Source organism: Daldinia vernicosa (genome assembly GCF_022497035.1).
Source record: "Daldinia vernicosa strain CBS 139.73 unplaced genomic scaffold F5Y00scaffold_15, whole genome shotgun sequence".
Classification (NCBI taxonomy): domain Eukaryota; kingdom Fungi; phylum Ascomycota; class Sordariomycetes; order Xylariales; family Hypoxylaceae; genus Daldinia; species Daldinia vernicosa.
In genome coordinates this window covers 67,065-85,081 of record NW_025953931.1, presented here as the reverse complement: position 1 = coordinate 85,081, position 18,017 = coordinate 67,065, and the positions used below count along the sequence as shown (strand labels likewise).

At 46.7% G+C, this 18,017-nt stretch overlaps 4 protein-coding genes across 4 annotated transcripts; 2 read left to right on the top strand and 2 right to left on the bottom strand.

The window, feature by feature from the left end:
- The first annotated feature begins 1,018 nt into the window (after positions 1-1,018).
- On the top strand, positions 1,019-4,491 carry F5Y00DRAFT_35576 (PAS domain-containing protein). Its single transcript, XM_048013531.1, has 2 exons — positions 1,019-3,989; positions 4,043-4,491. The coding sequence occupies exons 1-2, from the start codon at positions 1,203-1,205 to the stop codon at positions 4,373-4,375; spliced, it is 3,120 nt and encodes a 1,039-aa protein (XP_047866187.1). The 5' UTR covers positions 1,019-1,202; the 3' UTR covers positions 4,376-4,491.
- Positions 4,492-7,834: 3,343 nt separating this feature from the next.
- Positions 7,835-9,230, bottom strand: F5Y00DRAFT_35565 (uncharacterized protein). Its single transcript, XM_048013530.1, has one exon. The coding sequence runs from the start codon at positions 8,934-8,936 to the stop codon at positions 7,899-7,901; it is 1,038 nt and encodes a 345-aa protein (XP_047866186.1). The 5' UTR covers positions 8,937-9,230; the 3' UTR covers positions 7,835-7,898.
- A 2,295-nt stretch (positions 9,231-11,525) lies between these two features.
- Positions 11,526-13,476, bottom strand: F5Y00DRAFT_35538 (uncharacterized protein). The gene is made up of 3 exons (XM_048013529.1): positions 12,897-13,476; positions 12,686-12,832; positions 11,526-12,624 (listed from the first exon to the last, which is right to left on the bottom strand). The coding sequence occupies exons 1-3, from the start codon at positions 13,013-13,015 to the stop codon at positions 11,841-11,843; spliced, it is 1,050 nt and encodes a 349-aa protein (XP_047866185.1). The 5' UTR covers positions 13,016-13,476; the 3' UTR covers positions 11,526-11,840.
- A 366-nt stretch (positions 13,477-13,842) lies between these two features.
- Positions 13,843-17,498, top strand: F5Y00DRAFT_252339 (formamidase; the record flags this gene model as incomplete). Its single annotated transcript, XM_048009927.1, has 10 exons — positions 13,843-13,960; positions 14,026-14,132; positions 14,194-14,366; positions 14,427-15,159; positions 15,836-15,919; positions 15,974-15,992; positions 16,049-16,106; positions 16,165-16,787; positions 16,848-17,090; positions 17,158-17,498. 10 exons carry the CDS (start codon positions 13,843-13,845, stop codon positions 17,496-17,498), a joined length of 2,499 nt encoding a protein of 832 aa, XP_047866184.1.
- Positions 17,499-18,017: the final 519 nt, after the last annotated feature.

Sequence of the window (18,017 nt, the reverse complement as noted above, 5' to 3'; positions counted from 1 at the left end):
TAGGCTTATGCACTGATTACCGGGAACTGTCGCAAGTTGCGGGAGTTGTGGGTAAGGCGAGTCTGTCCATTTGGATGCAAATCGTAGAATTTCGCAAAAATACCATCTGGAGATAGGAATTTATTAGGCTGGGTAGCATTTGTACCTGCCCCGTGAGAGCGGCCAAGAATAACCCCGCATATTGGAACGGCCGCATCTTACGGATACAAAAAATAAGACTTACCCGCCTACATTAGCAGATTAGGTACTTTAATGTTCCTAGGTAGGCACGTTTTTGCGTGGTTTTTTTTAACCGTTCCGTTTTTCCCCGCTGGTACAACCGTATCGGACGGTGATAAGTACGGTATGAGACCCAACGGAAAGGAAAGGCCTGCACTAGCTCGATCAAATGGATTTGATCGACAACTTTATTACTTGGCCCCTACATAGTACTTTTCAACTTGACCCTGGTCGGTCGAATTCAATCCTCGACCCTCCCACCTTCAAACTATAGAGAGCTAGCCAAACTAAGCCATCTGGATGCCGTCTGGATGCCATCTTTCGAAATCTCTCCCATTCATTCATGTTTCTACTACGATAATAAGCCTTTCAACCCCGGAAAGCCGACCAACTGCTCAAAACTATCCCTCTTGCGGGAGCGACCGATGTTCTCGTGCCTCTGCGAAGCTACTACATACTACGCGCACAGTTCCCTTCGAATATACCCGCTTGCTTTTCCATCATCTAGTATCTATTTCCTACGCAGCAACATCTTGGGAATCGGCCTCGAATACGCATATGGCCCATCCGATGGAGCCATAGTAACCGACTATATAACATCTCGGCATTTATAGAATACCTCGTCTACTTCCTGCGTTATCCGAGCAAAGTTCGTTATCCCTCATAATCGACCGCAGACGCACGAGTCTCAGTGTTATCCCTCGTAACATATTGCCCAACGTCTTCCAACCGTCTACGCATGATACATTCTACAAGTCACGTCTTAATGCAACCCCAAACGCCATTACTCTTCGCATATGATAACTTGATCGCCGACGATATTATCCAACGTTCTTGATACTCCCACGATTTATCATTCGAATCGATTCCGGTTTCTGTACCTAGTTTATACTATTTATTACGAGGGAACTTGTGTTGGGTGATACGGTAGCCATCGAATATCCAACCTCGGTTCTACTACAGTTGTAACAGATGCAGTCGAGATGGACAACTTCTTCGGCAACCAGCTCTCCCAAGAGGAGCTGCAGCGCCGCCATTCTCTACAGCGCAACCAGAGACGCCTAGTTGCGAATTCACTAAACCAATCCGCTCAACAGCCACAATATAGCCATGTCCCTGTTACGGCTACAAATCCAGATCCGTCTTTGGTAGGCGCTGATTCTCTCGATATCATGTGTAGCAATTCTCAGGAACTGCAGCGACGACGGAGTCTACCACAACAATTTCCAGGTCAGATGTCCCAAGTAGATGCTGATCGAAGAATGTCTATGATGGAGTTTGGTGGCGGTGATGACTCCTTTAGGGACTATCAGTTTGGGGTTATGCCAAACTCTGCTGGCGCTATGCACAACGGGTTTCCTACCCTTAACACCAATATACCCCTTCAGGGGACTTCGGGGTTCACCTCCCCAACCATGCTTGCAAATGATTTTTCAGCACTCTCCCCTGAAATGGTAGGGAACATGATTGCCTTCTCTAATATGAACATGGGCTCGATGGGCGCGGACCCTTCCATGAACATGTTCTCATCGGCAACTACAATGTCTACCCCGTTTACGTCAAATTCTATGGATGGGTTGCCAGGCGACTTTAGCATGGACCTATCGAATGATAGCAGTGCTCTTGGTGCTGTGACAAACAACCCCGGCGCCGGTATGCCCGTGGATGCTGGCGACGATAGCATTATGACCAATTCACCACAGTTCTCCCCGCCCAGCCAACCTAACCCCCAGACAAATATCGACCTAGACACTGCTATGAGCGGGTTTCAACCCAGTATTTCACCGCAACCCATTCCGCAGGTCCAGTCCCAAACCCTCGTATCCTCTACGTCCTCGTATGAGTCACCCATAGCGACTACAACAGGAACAACGCCAGAGAGTGCCGCCCCTTCCCAGCCATCCATCCCAGCCGTCATCAATCCCCAACCTCCGAAGGAGAAGACTATATACTCTAAAAGTGGCTTTGATATGCTGAGGGCCCTTTGGCTTGTGGCTACGCGAAAAAACCCGCAGGTCAACCTCGGCGCCGTCGACATGTCCTGTGCTTTCGTCGTCTGCGATGTTACGATGAATGACTGTCCAATCATATACGTCTCAGACAATTTTCAGAACCTGACTGGTTACAGCCAGCATGACATCGTTGGTCAGAATTGCCGTTTTCTCCAAGCCCCGGACGGCAAAGTTGAGGCAGGTACGAAACGGGAATTCGTTGACAACGGAGCCGTCTATAACCTAAAGCAAAAGATTGCCGAAGGTAAGGAAGTGCAGCAAAGTTTAATCAATTACCGGAAAGGAGGAAAGCCTTTCTTAAACTTATTAACCATGATCCCTATCCCATGGGACACTTCCGAGATCAAATATATCATTGGGTTCCAAATCGATCTGGTGGAATGCCCCGACGCCATCGCCTCACATCAAGGCCCTGGAACCATGAAAGTCAACTACAAGCACAGTGATATCGGGCAGTATATTTGGACACCGCCGTCTTCAAGCCATTGGGAACCGGAAAACGGACAAACATTAGGAGTTGACGATGTATCTACGCTACTACAGCAATTCAATCCGAAGGGTTCTGCCTCTGACTGGCACCGGCAATCCTGGGACAAGATGCTTCTGGAGAATACCGATGATGTCGTTCACGTGCTATCTTTGAAGGGGTTGTTTCTCTATCTGTCACCGTCCTGTAAGCGCATACTCGAATATGATGCAACCGAGCTCGTTGGAAATTCTATCTCGTCTATATCACATCCTTCCGATATTGTTCCAGTTACCCGAGAGCTCAAGGATGCTACCAATGGAAATTCGGTGAATATAGTATTTCGCATACGAAGAAAGCAAAGTGGCTACACTTGGTTCGAAAGCCACGGTTCGCTATTCGTCGAGCAAGGAAAGGGTCGAAAATGTATAATTCTTGTTGGTCGGAAGCGTCCGGTCTTTACGCTCAGTCGACGCGAGTTGGAATATAACGGTGGCATAGGTGATAGCGAGTTATGGACAAAACTCTCCACATCTGGGATGTTCCTATTTGTCTCCGCAAATGTTCGGTCTCTATTAGATTTGCAACCAGAAACCCTTGTAGGGACTAGCATCCAAGAGTTGATGCGTAAGGAATCGCGTGCCGAATTCGGGCGTTCGATCGAGAAAGCTAGAAGAGGACGTACAGTCACGTGCAAACACGAGGTTCAAAATCGACGAGGCCAGGTTTTACAAGCTCATACCATTATGTATCCGGGTGATGCGTCTAAGGGGCAGAAACCAACCTTTTTGCTTGCCCAGACGAAGTTAGTTAAGGCCTCTTCCCGGGCAATTGGGCCAGTTTCGTCTACTCTATCTACTAGACAGAGTTCTACCAACCATTCATCTACGGAACCGAAGCCAGTGTCCAGCTTCGCAGTAGTACGAGAAGGTATTCAGACTCCAGATGACCAACGTCATGGCCTCCTATCCGCCGCAGCAGGTGGCGGCATGGCTCCTGGTAACCAAGATAAGGCTCTTGCCTCAGATGACAATATTTTTGATGAGCTCAAGACCACAAGATGCACTAGCTGGCAATATGAATTGAGACAAATGGAAAAGGTAAACCGGGTACTAGCTGAGGAGCTTCACGGTCTCCTTTCTAATAAAAAGAAACGCAAGCGTAGAAAGGGGATTGGGAACTTCGTCCGAGATTGCGCTAATTGCCATACTCGCAACACGCCTGAGTGGCGGAGAGGCCCGAGTGGTCAAAGAGATCTGTGTAACAGCTGCGGCCTTAGGTGGGCAAAGCAGGTTGGTGAATCCCCTTTCCATACTCCTCCGTGCGGATTACTTACCTATAGCAGACGGGCAGGGTCTCTCCACGAAATTCTTCTCGTGGAGGCAACGGCGATGGTGCAAGTAAGAAATCCAACTCGCCTGTGCATTCCTCTCCCCTACAAAGAGAAGTCCCCACGAACGAGATGAGCGTCATCGAGCAGCCTTCCGAGACAGGTACGAACACAACGGCAAACAGGTCGTCGGGTTCGAACGCGGTTACCAGTGCCGGGGGCGTTAGTACAACATCATCAAGCTCCCGGGTCTTTTCGATGCCTCCGCCGAGCCTACCCCTCCTTGGGGGCGGCGTCGTTGGCGGCGAAATGACAGCTATCCAGGAAGAGCGGGAGGTCAGCATGTAGCAGCGGGTTTCTATTGGTCTTCTTTTTGGCAATATCGGTTCACTTTCTCTTTTCGATCCAAGTCACGGCTATGCAAAGATACCATATCACACTTCTTACATGATTTTATTTTATTTTTCTCTCGCTCTACTTTCCCAAACGGCAATACGCGACGCAAGTGTTTAATAGACGGGTGTGGAGGCTTCTGCAGAGATACCTGGATGCCCTTGATGGGCTATTATGGAATGGGGGGATGCATGTACGCGGCGTCGACTGTCCTCTGGTTGGGCGTTTATTGCTTTTTCTCTATTGTTCTCGGCTTGATGGGTTACTGAGAACTATCTTGCCCTATTCGAAGTTACCGATGCCGTACGACTGCTGCTATCTGGAGAGCATAGGTAAGGAAAAGTGAAAAGGGCCGGGGCTATCAACAGATTAAGTTTCGGGAGACGGCAAGGTTGGTGGATGGGGTTGGTTGGTTGCAATGATACGATGTGATGGGGGAAAACTGAGACGAGTTACATGTTGCTAGGTCTGGCTAGGGAATCCAGCTGAAAATATACGGTTACATTGGTGGAGCACGAGCAAGGCAGGGCACATGTCATGTATCTCGTTCTGCCTTGTTCGCACGATGAGTACTAGTTAGCCGCGCTCTTTGCTATGTTGAGACGACGTACACGAATATGAAAAACAAATTTTGACAATATACAGCGCCTTAGGGTAATAAAGTAATGTCTAGAGAATCATGACTTGGTAGTAAAGCAAGTAGCATGCCTCCCGCACCGCCGCCACGCCAGCACGCGTAGCAAGAATATAGGCATACTACCTAAAGTGGGCAGTGTAGTAAGCGCTCAGTTCGAGAGAAGGTTCATCCGGTCTGTTTGTCAGCCCTTCCCCCTTCCACGAGTAGTATTATAGACGGATTATAAGTCGAAAGGGGATACCAAATAGTGTGGGGCTGAGTGCTTGCGTCCGGAGTGTGTAAGTTAATTTACCAGCCTGACTTGCGGCATGGAGACTCATACTTGAAGGCGTATCTGGTGAGAAGTAAGCGTGGGGCGCATCAACGGGGTATTTGAGTGGAAATAGTATGTAGTAGTAGGTAGTAGTATGTGGTACTAATAGCCTTATGTGTGCGGCACAGAACTCAAATACTAACCCCATGCATCGTCACATCGTCACATCCAGGAAACGATGTAGCGTTAACAACCTGATACTGATAGTTGGGACGTTTCGTAGTTCAGACGGTTTCTGAAAACCGAGAAATGGTGTCGGCTCCAGGAAATGGTTAGTTATGTGTGATGGCAGCCCGCATAGCCTACCTGGGTACCTACCTACCTCTTCGGTTGATTCGGCCGTACATACGTTGTAACCTAGCCTCGTAGACTGTAGTTTGATATATTAACTAACATTTCAAATTGTACTCCTACACGTATGTAAGTATGCTGTGCCGCACCAAGAACTTGACTGCCGAAGTAGCTCCTTACTACCTACCTGACCTACCTCTTGGTATTACAAGGCGATGACGAGCAGGGTATACATACAATACCCTACATAGGTGCTTTGGATGTGAAGTGCACGTTGCTGGCACGTTGTTCCTCAGCCTCTGTCACCTAGGTAGAGTAGAGCTCGGCGGAACATATATCTAAATATATAACTAAATCAAACCGTTGTATTATTAGTCTACACACTTCCCTGTATCACATACATACTACCGTAGTATTGTTGAGGTAAGGTAGCGAGCGATAAGTTGTTGTTGATACCTAGGTTAGGTAGTCACCTGATAATGATATTGTATTTATTACCGCCGAGAAACATTTATATACCTAACATACCTAACGTACGTAAGGCTGTACACATACAAAGGTGCTACGCTCGACGTTGACGATTGCACATAGATCGTTTCAGATGATGGTGTGTCTTAGATCTACATATCTCCCAAGACACCGATTCGATTCAGCTTGCCGGGATGTGCGCGGGCGGCTTCAGCACCTACATAGGTTAGGTATGTATTGTATGTAAACGCATTACCCCTGGCGGCTCTACGGATCAGATGGGGTACAAGCGCCGGCCGTCGAATCGGCAGCGTCGTCGGTCCCTTCTCGGATGGGACCCTGTCGATATGTCGATAACCCCCTTGGGATAGTTTGTAGATCTTGGTTGTTTTTCCAGGGGCTTGGATGTGTACTTGTTATGCATATATATGTATGTAGGAGACGTATAATGTTTCGTACATACTCGTGATGACGACAGCCGCGGCATATGTGCATATGTACAATTCGGTCTTGTTGTTATTGTTGTCATTGTTGTTGTTTATCAGTTATTTCTGTTATTTTATATTAAATATTACCTGGATACCTTAGGTACTTAAGGTAGGTATGTATAATACATAAAGCAGGTCATTCTATCCTATATTTAGATAAAGTTGTCGGTATATTATTATTAAAGTAGACCTCTATGCAGGTCTAATCGTCACAATCCATTCTAACAACGATGATCACCCCATAATATACATATAAATGTGTACATATGTGGAGGTGATGGGTCAGGTTCAACGTTACATTGGCCGTCTCGCCGTTCGATGATTAAAACGTTCGTAAACAGACTAACTAACCCCAGATCTCGCCCTGCCCTGTTTCGACTCGGTGAAAGCTACCCCTACTGGTAACTCCACTGACAATTTTTATTAATGAGCGCATAATTAATAAACGTGCAGTATATAAGGGTCTCATCGTCGTATTATGTAAAGTGGTAGTGTACTTCGAGAGGGGTAGTTGTTCTCCTTTTCTTATACAACTTGGATGAAAATACTACCTAAGTTGAGTAGCTAAGAAAGTCCTTGCTAGCGCTTGTTATTTAACTTCCATGGTTCTATCAGGCATCGAGTAAAAAAGAATGGAGTTTTACGCGTCGTGCCATAAATCACCATAACAAGAAGTCATCTCGCTTTACATACGAAGGCAACGCACTGTTAAAATAGAAATCTCCACATAACTTAAAGCCTATCTTAACTCCTAATAAAGCTGTTCCGTCAGTCCGTCTAACCGGCATCGAAATACATAGTAACTCCTATTGAATGTTGATTGCCAAGCCCACCCTGTACGGTGATATGTAGGTAGTTGAGGTACTCCCCTACAACTCTACAACTGTCACGAGGCACCCCTGATGTATAGTGGCAAGAGTCGTCGTGATGCGCGGTAAGGCTATTAGACGTCAGGTACCTATGTATTGCAAACCAGATAGGAGGTAAGCATGAATGAACACCCACGGTCATAAACCCATAGAAAGTAGAAGTGATTAATGCTCGATATTGGGCACACTGGCTGCTGCCAAATTTCCCTATAATGCTATATGCTAAATCCATTGCGTTCCGTGGGAATATCCTCCACTTTGATGTCCTTTATAGTATGTATTAAAGTAGTAATTTCCTGAATCCAAACGCCCAATAGTATGCAAATGCTTTTTAGTAGTCCCCTCCTGCTTGATAGCATATCCAATGCTTAAGCATCGCCTGCAATGGTCCGGTCTTCTAGCCTAAATTCCTTTATTGTAGCCATAGCTCGTCCGATCTTGTCGTAAGTGTTCTATGGAGAGGCCGGTTGAAACTCTGGACCGGACTTGATGCTTCTGATGCTTCTGATATCGGCGATACGATATCATTAAAATTCGGAATATCATCATCTCCAGGTTCCAAGGCCGACGGCGGTGCCATGTCAGATAATAGCACCGCTTCGGCACTAACGGCCGACCGTGCGTCATCTGCCTCCTCTGCGGCTCGTTGCGTCCACCAACGTTCCATAGACTCCCGAGGACCTTGATACCACCATTGGTGCTCAAACCCGTTGTCTACCGTCATCATGGCCGTAGACAGCGACTCAAGTTCCCTAACTCTTTCGGGGTCCTCGCCGCGAGATCGCTCCGTGTCGAGGGGGATGGTCGTTGGGCGATTTTCAAAAGGTAATTCCTCGCCATCATCGTCCTCATCATCGTCCTGGACATCCCCCGGCCATGCATATGCAGACCACGGTAGCCCTTCTTCACCAAGTCGATACTGACTCGGTGCTGCGGGTAATGCTTTCCACGAGGCTTGCTCTCCAGCCGTCTGTGAACGTTGTGGGAACAACGATGCACATACATAAGGATCATCCCACGGGCTGTCGTTAAATAGTGGCGGCGCCGACCTTCCCCTTTCCGCTCGAGATTCGCTCGCCGAGAGCCGCCTTGGCCGGGCCCTTACTTGTTCGCTGGGTTGATTACTACCATTCTGACCCCGGTGACGTCCAGGTTCCCGGGCTTGCGCGTGATTATGTTGACGATGATGTCGGCCTGAATGTTCTCGACTCCGTTGCTGGCGCGATTCCGGGATACCTAAGAAGTTGGCATTCGGCGGGGGTACTTGGCGAGGAAAGTTTCCGGAATCCCTCGCATTCTTCAAGTTACGAGACATGTAAGTCATTGTATGCGTCTGTGGTGTATGCCGTTCAGACCAAGATACGCCAAATGCGAGCTGGACGAAAACCTGCGGCTTCGAAAGATGGTTCTTACGTTCGTTGCGTATTGCCTTGTTCCGATTGTGATCCATGTTGCTAGGTACCGGCCTCCGCAATACACGGGGAGGAGGGAAAGAAAAAGGGAGGACTGTTCTTAATAAAGGATGCTACCACTTCGGCTGACAAGGGTTGGTTGGGATTCGATGAGAAACAAACCTGGAGCACACCTGCGGCTACGGTGCTTGTCTCCAGAATGTGACGGGCGAGCCGCTAGAAGCGTGCCAAGGCCCTCAACTCGAGACGCTCGAAAAGGGCAGTTGGGTGTGGCCAGCCAAAAATACAAAAATACCAAAAATACTTTAAATGGTGTACTTTTCCACCGTTAGCAGTGGAGTTTGTTCCTCTATTATGCGACGTCCTCTGGTTAGAGAAGTAACAGGAGGAATTAAAGATGATCTGAGTAGATGTGCGGTGGAGTATTATATTATAATAAGCCACAGGAAAGAATCCAAGAATCCAAGTTCGTCTAAGCCGCTAAGGAGTAGTTCGAAGGCTAGGCGGACGGTTTAAAGACGGTGGCGTATGAAGAGATGTTGAGGAACAGGTACTACACTATACGCAAGTTGTAAGTGAGAATCCTGCTGTTAGTCGAAGTGCGTGTACGTCGTGAGTGACTAGTTATTAAGGTAGGGTCGTAGAGAAGTGTGCCGGTAATGTATGAACAAGAAAACGACAAATAGAATCGACGAATAAGAATGATCGACCTGTTAGTAACCTGTGAAGAGGGGCGGAAGGACGAAATGATTTGCTGTATCCGCAGCGGGTTAGTCTAGACAAACAAGCTCATTGGCGAAACTCGACAGGACGAACGGCGGTGTCCAAGCATATCCAAGCATGTGTACGACGGTTGGTACGGTTGGTACGACGGTTAGATGTAGTATTGTGTACATGATGCCATGCCTCCTTGCTTCCGCTCTGCCTCCGTAGTGGTAGTATACCTGGTACTATGTATGCGAACCCGAAAGCAACAATACCTGGAATGCGCTACTTACCCGACATTCGTTCCAGCTCCGCCTCACCCCCAGCCAAAAGGAAAACACTGGAAGATCCGCCTGGATGACCCCTGGAAAAAACCCTTGGGCCGACAGTTTTTGGTGTGGAAATGGCAGGTTTGAAGGATGTTAATCCCTGCTGCTGTGTTTATCATTCATTTGGTTTACCTATCATTTGTCAATTAATCGAAACTCGCATATCTGGTAACTAGCTATTAATCTAGTGTAGTGTGGTTATCGTTAGCTTTCATAACTAGGGAATGCTCTTTGAAGCTATTTCCGCGTATAAAACTTGAGCACGTTGTCGGAAATGATCGATGCGATTCTAAAGCATAGACCAGCGCCGCTACTGACAAAAAGGAGTTGATAGATCTCCCCCTTAACTCCTTAACTATGTACCTCCTGGCATTTAATCCTTTTGGACGGTAAATGAGGCGCCGTTCGGATTAGCCGTCGGGTTCTATAACCGAGCCGCGTTATCATGACTCGCGGACTACCGGGTTCGAAGAATGAGCGGCATAGTAATGCTCGCCTTTTACTGCTTTAACTCGACCAGCGCCTCCAAATATGATCATAATACGGGATCTATGTAAGAATGCTTCTTATTTGTATGTATGTAACTTTAGATCTAATAAACGTCGATCCTCGTGAGGCTTTTGTTCCTATCTATATTAAATGTTAGTTAATTCATCATCCATTTTGTTTTGGATTACAACACATTGCTGATGATGACGAGGTACTGCTATAGGGAGGTATTGCATGAAGTGTCGAACGCTTTTGCGAAATGGAATTCGGAGATTAAACAAGAAACTACTTAATATACCTACATAAATGTACCCGAATATGGTATGTGCATTTGAGTGTACTGCAATTTGCCGGCGAATCCGTACCTTACATGTATTGTACCTTGAATATGTATTTAGGTACTAAATATTCCGTACATGCTTTAAATGCATAGCCTTCGGTGGGGTGTTTCTGGAAATAGAAACATTGGTTTCGCACAGAGCTTAGCGTATGCAGCTTATCATGTAGGTTTCCCCTCCGCATTGCATCAAATGTGCATGCCGTGGCCCACTCACAAGAATGGAAGAGCAGTAATATGTACCTAGGTACATAGCAAAACAAACAGCATCGTGCTTTTTTAATTATAAAGTTCCAACGTGACATGACTTAAATGTACAATACGTAATTCTCAATCCAACATCTCATGTGACATATTTACACTATGACTATCTACTTCTCTAGGTTATATCTTTCGTCTATCGAAGAATCCCTTGCTTCCTTCGGCGGCAAGCGCTTATCCACTACATACAACAACAAGATGCCGATCTTGGAAATAATTTAATACATCAAGTACTTTAAATTTATCGTCAGCGCAATTAAGCTGTCGAATGAACTGTCCTATTTTTATTTTACCAGTTATCAACTCGTCAATCGTGAGGAAGGTCGTTGATAGCGTCATGGCATTTAAGGCACAGGGCCTTTTAGAATAAGCTCGCTCGTAAGCGACTCCCCAAAACGGTGTATTGTTGAAACACCGAATTGTTCAACTTCCAGTTGACACATCGCATGAGATTGTTTCATCTCGCAAGGGGGGGACGATTAAATGTTCAGTATATTTTAACATGTTTCGAATAGACCGGAAACAAAAGCGCACAAAAGTGCCTTCCTATGTAAGTGTAGGTATGCTAATTACTAGAGTTTTACCTACTGCGCGGCCTCATGTGGCTCTATTTCCCGATGGATCCAAACTTACAACAATCCCCCTTACTCGGAACCCCTACCAAATAATAGCCAAATGGAAATTCAATAAAGTTTTCCAGAAGCTTGTTGCTATTCTTTGACACAATTGATTGCGCCGTCTAAACTACCTAAATCATGTGGATATATCCAGAAGCATCCCAGAAGCATCCCAAACCCCATAAACTTCAAATTCAAATCGTTCTATTTTCGGACAGTTCTGTCAGTCTGTCTCTCGGCGGTCGATAGCATTGGATCAACATCGGCCTTTCTCCCTTCGAGTTCATTGTCATCCCAAAAGCGCGTTGCTTGATCTCTGCCTTTGATCATGCCGTAGATATCGAAAGGATCGACGATGGTGGCCAAAACGTTCCTTTCCTGCTTATATCCTGGCCCCATGATCTCCGTCACGTTATCCTTAGCGAGGTAGACTTTGGTGGAACTTGGCAACCAGCGGCGCGGATGGCGGACGTTCAACAACACGCTATTACATAACATAAGCGTTGCTTCGAACACGTAGAAGAACCACTCGTAGCGAACAATCGGGCTTAAGGCCGAGAAGTCGAAGTTCGGATCCGAATAGTCGACGTTAGTAGCACCGAAGTACTCGACTGTTCTATATATGCACCTGACCATAATGATGGCTGTGCTGATATAAAGAGTTAGGAGTGCTTGGTTTACTTTGACGTGATTGATACCGTTTCGTCGGCACCTCGTTTGGAATGCACCGGCGAGCACAACGAAAAGCGACACAACTACAAGCTGCAATACCAACGAGGCTTTCAGTAGCGACTCGCCTGTCCGCTGCTGTTTCTCTGGTAATGACTTATTAGCTATATAGGCAATACCGTTGCCGTTCAGTGCCTCGACAACAATAGAGATAGCGGCGAAGGTCGTCAGTACTCGTCCAGGGTGAATCGGAGAGTAATAGGGAACGAAGTAAAGTATACGGCCGAGGATGTAATAGTTGCAGAGTTCGTATAACGGCCTGGTACATAATTTGGTAAGCAACTTACGAGGACCAACAGGTAGGTAGGCTTTGAACTTACGGCGCAAAGTAAATGAGACATTGGCTAACAATATATAAGACGAGGTTCGTATACTCGAAAGCTCCCAGCTCCCTCACAATGAAACCCGAGGCGAATAGAAGCGAGCATACAATATATAACCCAGTGAGCCTCCAGCTCTTATAATGACTAAGTCAGTGTGGTTAGAATTGCATTGGCTAACTATTAGGATGTCGCTTTCGAGGGCACTTACATTGCTTGCCAAAGGTGAACACCACCGGTAGCTAGAAAAGCGACGGCGAAGAACACCGGCGCTCCCTTGTTTGGAGCGTATATATAGAAGCTGCCTTCGACATATTTCCCGTCCTCCATGCTTGCTAGCGGTACGTCCTCGTTTAGGTAAATATTAAGTAAGTGCCTAGGTGTGATGAAGTATAATATAACTCGATGATCAACTGCTGTTGTTTTCCCCTATTGATCCGCCCACGTTGAATGCAGAATGCAGGATATATACGGCCTTGATAGAAGTCCATGATGTCTTCTTATATATATATTGCTATCTCTTGGGTAGAAATATAGAAATAATATGCCTTACCTGCTTTGTATTTCTTGAATGTGAAGCAATCCTAGCCTCATAGACGACAATCGACCAATCGCATTACTTACAGGAATACGGCGTATAGGTAATGCAACGCCGCGCCACTAAGCGCAGTCTAGCATAATCACTAGTTAATAAACTAATAAACTTACCTAACTATATAAAACTGTATTAAGTCTCCTTCATTGGTGTCTAGATATGACGTGCCCCTCGTAGAGGCAGAATCTCAGCTCTGCCTCATTCTTTATTAGAGCCAAGTCTAGAAGAATAAAGCTTGTGGCAGTGGACGAATCAAACCCGTTCGCGAAATACGCGGGGTGGAGAGATTACCTAACCTGATGTAACGCTCGAGCGTATTGCCCGTATCGCCGTATCGCCGTATCGCTGTAATGATAGAAATGTGGCTTAGAACTCCTATCGATAGACAATAAGCTGAGATTAGATAACATAAAGCTTAGGTACGCAGATGTCGTCACCAATGGATGCATTCATCAATCGGGTATCCGCCTTCTATGGTCTTGTGTTTCTTCATACTCGATTCTTAATTCAAGACTCCATTTTTCTTCTCACAGCCGGGAACTAAACGGCATTCAAACTAAATATGTCTAAATTAAACAAGCTAGACAAGCTGGATAAGGAAGACCTCAAGAAGGCATTCGACCTCTCCCACTTCGACTTAAATGCCGTCATACGTGGCATACAATTGACACTCGTTGGTGGTATGTTCCGTTCATGTATAAGGCGCTTAATTGTTCCTGTAAGGTCGTTAACATCTATCCTATAGCTCACCGAGCTCTACAAAATCCCGCTATATTCACGAACGATCACTATAGGCAAGCCGCCATAGCTGTCGGTGCCGGCATCGCGATCCGTTTGGCCATCGCCGTTCCAGTAAGAACTCCAAGACCTGGTCTACCCAGGTCGACCTATAACTAACCATCTTAAACACTAGATCATCGGGATCAAAGTTCTTCTAAGCTTCCTCTCTCTAATATTCGATCTTGACAAAGCCACGTGGGACGATACTCTGGTAAACGGCCTTGACTTGATCGCCAACCATGTCCTTCAAGTTCCTTTGTTTCTCATGACTCTCATGAGGTATATGACACCAACACTAGACAACATGTACGTCGTTATATCTTCATAAAAACACAGCTCGTGCTTATTTAACTCCTAACCTGCCAGGTTCATGGACTCGTTACGATGGGTAGATATGACATATGTCCATAAGCATAAGCACGAGAATCCCGATACACTCCGTGATATGTACTATCCAAACCTCAGCAAACTCAAGCCTTTGGATGGAAGTACGCAGTCAGGCAGCACTGCTGAGGCCTTTACTATGTTCATATGGAAGTTTGCTCGAAAGGCTATAATTTCTCTTGTCGTATTCGCTCTGTCGTACGTTCCATACATCGGCCGGTTAGTACTTCCTGCGGCCAGTTTCTATACGTTCAATAAGGCCGTTGGTTTGGGGCCAGCAGCGGTCATCTTTGGTACAGGAATTCTTCTCCCGAAGCGCTACCTCATCATTTTCCTTCAGACCTATTTCGCTTCGCGGAGCCTGATGCGGGAATTACTCGAGCCTTATTTTGCCCGTATTTACTTCACCAAGGAGCAGAAGCGAAATTGGTTCAGGAGCCGTGAAGGACTTCTTTTCGGGTTCGGCATTGGCTTTTACACGCTTCTCCGGGTCCCGTTACTTGGCGTATTGATATATGGTATTGCCGAAGCATCGACCGCGTATCTCATCACTAAGATCACGGACCCCCCTCCATCACCGAATGCGCCCCGTTCCGAAATACAGGAATTCGCAGCAAGCCAACAAGTCTGGAAGAACAAGCATGAGTTCCTCAGCCTCCCATTAGCGAACATGGATGCTATCCATGGAGAAGAGCCGCCATCATACGACGAGTCGGTAAAGCAGGGAAGCAGGAAAGAATTATAATGGCCGCAATAATAGCCAAAGATGGTAGATACTAGATTAGATTGTAAGGGGTACTCACTATTACGTAGCCCAATTAGACCGACTGCAAGTTAAATCTATTTATCGTTGAAATACGAAGATAAGCTGGTTTTCTATATAAATTACGTTTCCCGGAGATGTTTTCCCTTATCAGGCAACTTGAACAACTGCTTAGGATTCCCCTTATCAACTAGCTGCATATACCTGCACATTCATCTATCAACTTTGATAGGTATGATAAGGAGATTCCCAAGTGGGGGAGCGAATAGTTGGAGCCCATCTTGATATGCCAACCTACGCTAGGAATAACTATTAAACCTACCTACCTAGGCTGTAACGTCCCTGCTGTCACTTAACATGACGCAGGCTGCTTGATATCTTCTACTAGTCTGTGATATCGCAATGCCTGTTGCGATAGGGCGCCTCTGCGCAGACTGTGATGCGGGGTACGTCTAAGTAAGTTCCGTTATAAGAGGTATACATACCTCTTTAGTACAAACCTTAACGTGTAGCTTCTGTTACATATTGGTGTCCGTCCGAATGAGAAGCTGGATATAAAACCTTTGGCTGTCCCGAGAGCCACAATTACACTGGAAATATCACCGTTGGAAAATATAACAAAGCCTAGAAAGTCACTATGGGTAAGACCGCGATTCGTACTGCTGGCAAGGTAAGCCTCGATAAGCCAGCAATAGAGCAGAGAAACATTCATGTAAGTCAAACTAGATAAACTTAAGCTATAACTCTTAACTAATACCGCATCAAGAATAGATGGCATCCTGATAGTATGGGCCCCAGATGAATATTGTTGCCAGAAACCTGCATACTGACGCATCTATAGTTCCATTCGCGGGCACTATCATGGACGGTGAGACGGTTAAGATCGAATGTCTTGACTGGTAAGTCTCACTGCCTATTAAACTGCACCCTCCATACAAAAACTAATCGTAATCACAGGACAGGGGGCCAAATTGGAAATAATGACAGCGCGGATGATATCCGTAATGTTGACCTAACTAAGGTCCATTGCCTCACAGGCCCTTTTGAAATTGAAGGCGCCCAGCCGGGAGATATCCTCCTGGTTGAAATCATGGATGTCCAGCCATTTCAAGACCAACCCTGGGGTTTCACCGGTGTCTTCCACAAAGACAACGGCGGCGGGTTTCTGGACGAGATCTACCCGTCGGCCGCAAAGGCCATATGGGACTTCGAAGGCATCTTTGCTACGTCGCGCCACATACCGCACGTCAAGTTCGCGGGAATAATCCACCCGGGTATCTTGGGCTGCGCGCCGTCGGCCGAGGTCCTCGCGACTTGGAATAAGCGCGAGGCGGAACTTATCTCGGCTAATAAGCTCGAGAGACAAGTCGCCTTGCCGCCCGAGTCCAAGGGCCTGCATGCGGGTGCGGCGGACGCGGCTCTCGCGGAGAAGGTCGGTAAGGAAGGTGCTAGGACGATCCCGGGGCGGCCGGAACACGGCGGGAACTGTGATATTAAGAATCTGAGCAGAGGCTCCAAGGTCTATCTCCCAGTTCACGTTCCCGGCGCGAAGTTCAGCGTCGGCGATTTACATTTCTCGCGTGAGTTGACATTTACCTACAGCCTAGACAAATAAACGGAGGGTGCTGATTTGGGAATAGAGGGCGACGGCGAGATCTCTTTCTGCGGGGCGATAGAGATGGCCGGTGTCATCACAATCAACTTCAAAGTCGTCAAGAACGGGGTAGCAGATCTTGGTCTCAAGTCACCCATCTACCTACCCGGACCGGTAGAGCCGCAGTTCGGACCTGGTCGCCATATTTACTTCGAGGGCTTCTCGGTGGATGAACATGGCAAGCAACATTACATGGACGTTGCGGTTGCTTATAGACAGACGACCTTGCGTAAGTAGAGTACAACGAGAGAAGTAGAGGTGGAGTAAGTAAGTAACAGGTGGTTAACACAGTACAGGGTGTATCGAATACCTCCGCCGCTTTGGATACAGCGACTATCAGATCTACCTACTACTATCGTCGGCGCCCATTCAGGGACATGTGGCGGGCATCGTTGATATACCGAATGCGTGTACGACCCTAGGCTTGCCTGTTGATATCTTCGACTTCGATATTATGCCTTCCGGACCGGCTAAGGCATTGGAGATGGGTAGCTGTGCTTTTGAGAGCGGGGTGAGTAAGGGCGAGGTTACGGCTGGAGGTAAGAATAGCGAGCGAAGCTTCGGTGGAGGCTTAACGTATAAGGCGTCTGTAGCTGAGAAGGTGAAGGAAGCTGTATCAGATAATCTTGAATATTGAATTAGGTAGGAGGCAGTTTATACACTACGTATAGTTATACGAAGCAGCGAAGTAACAAATATCTATCTATCTTCATTAAAGTATTCCTAATAGTTATACCGAACATAAGTCCACTTCATAAATTAATTATACATAGAATGCATTAGCCGACTTACTATGTATTGGTTGCATTCGCGTCTAAGCTTAATCGATAGACGGATCAATCAGATCCACTGATCCACGAGATTATTAGATCACCTATTAGGCATGTGGAGATGATGAGATGCTGGGATCGGTAAACCCCACTTGACCAACCTCCGATCTTGCACCGCCTGACCGCTTACGGTATCATACATACAGTGTCGCACATATGGCCCATATCGTACGTATAAACTTACCTTAGGTACTCACCAAACTACTCCGTACACGCCATAATTGCTTGTGGCGCGGGGAAGGTAGTTCGATCCTCTGTCGTGCATTCGTGCATTTGCAAACGACATCGTCCAAGCTTCCCGAATGCAGCCCTCTACATCTACATTT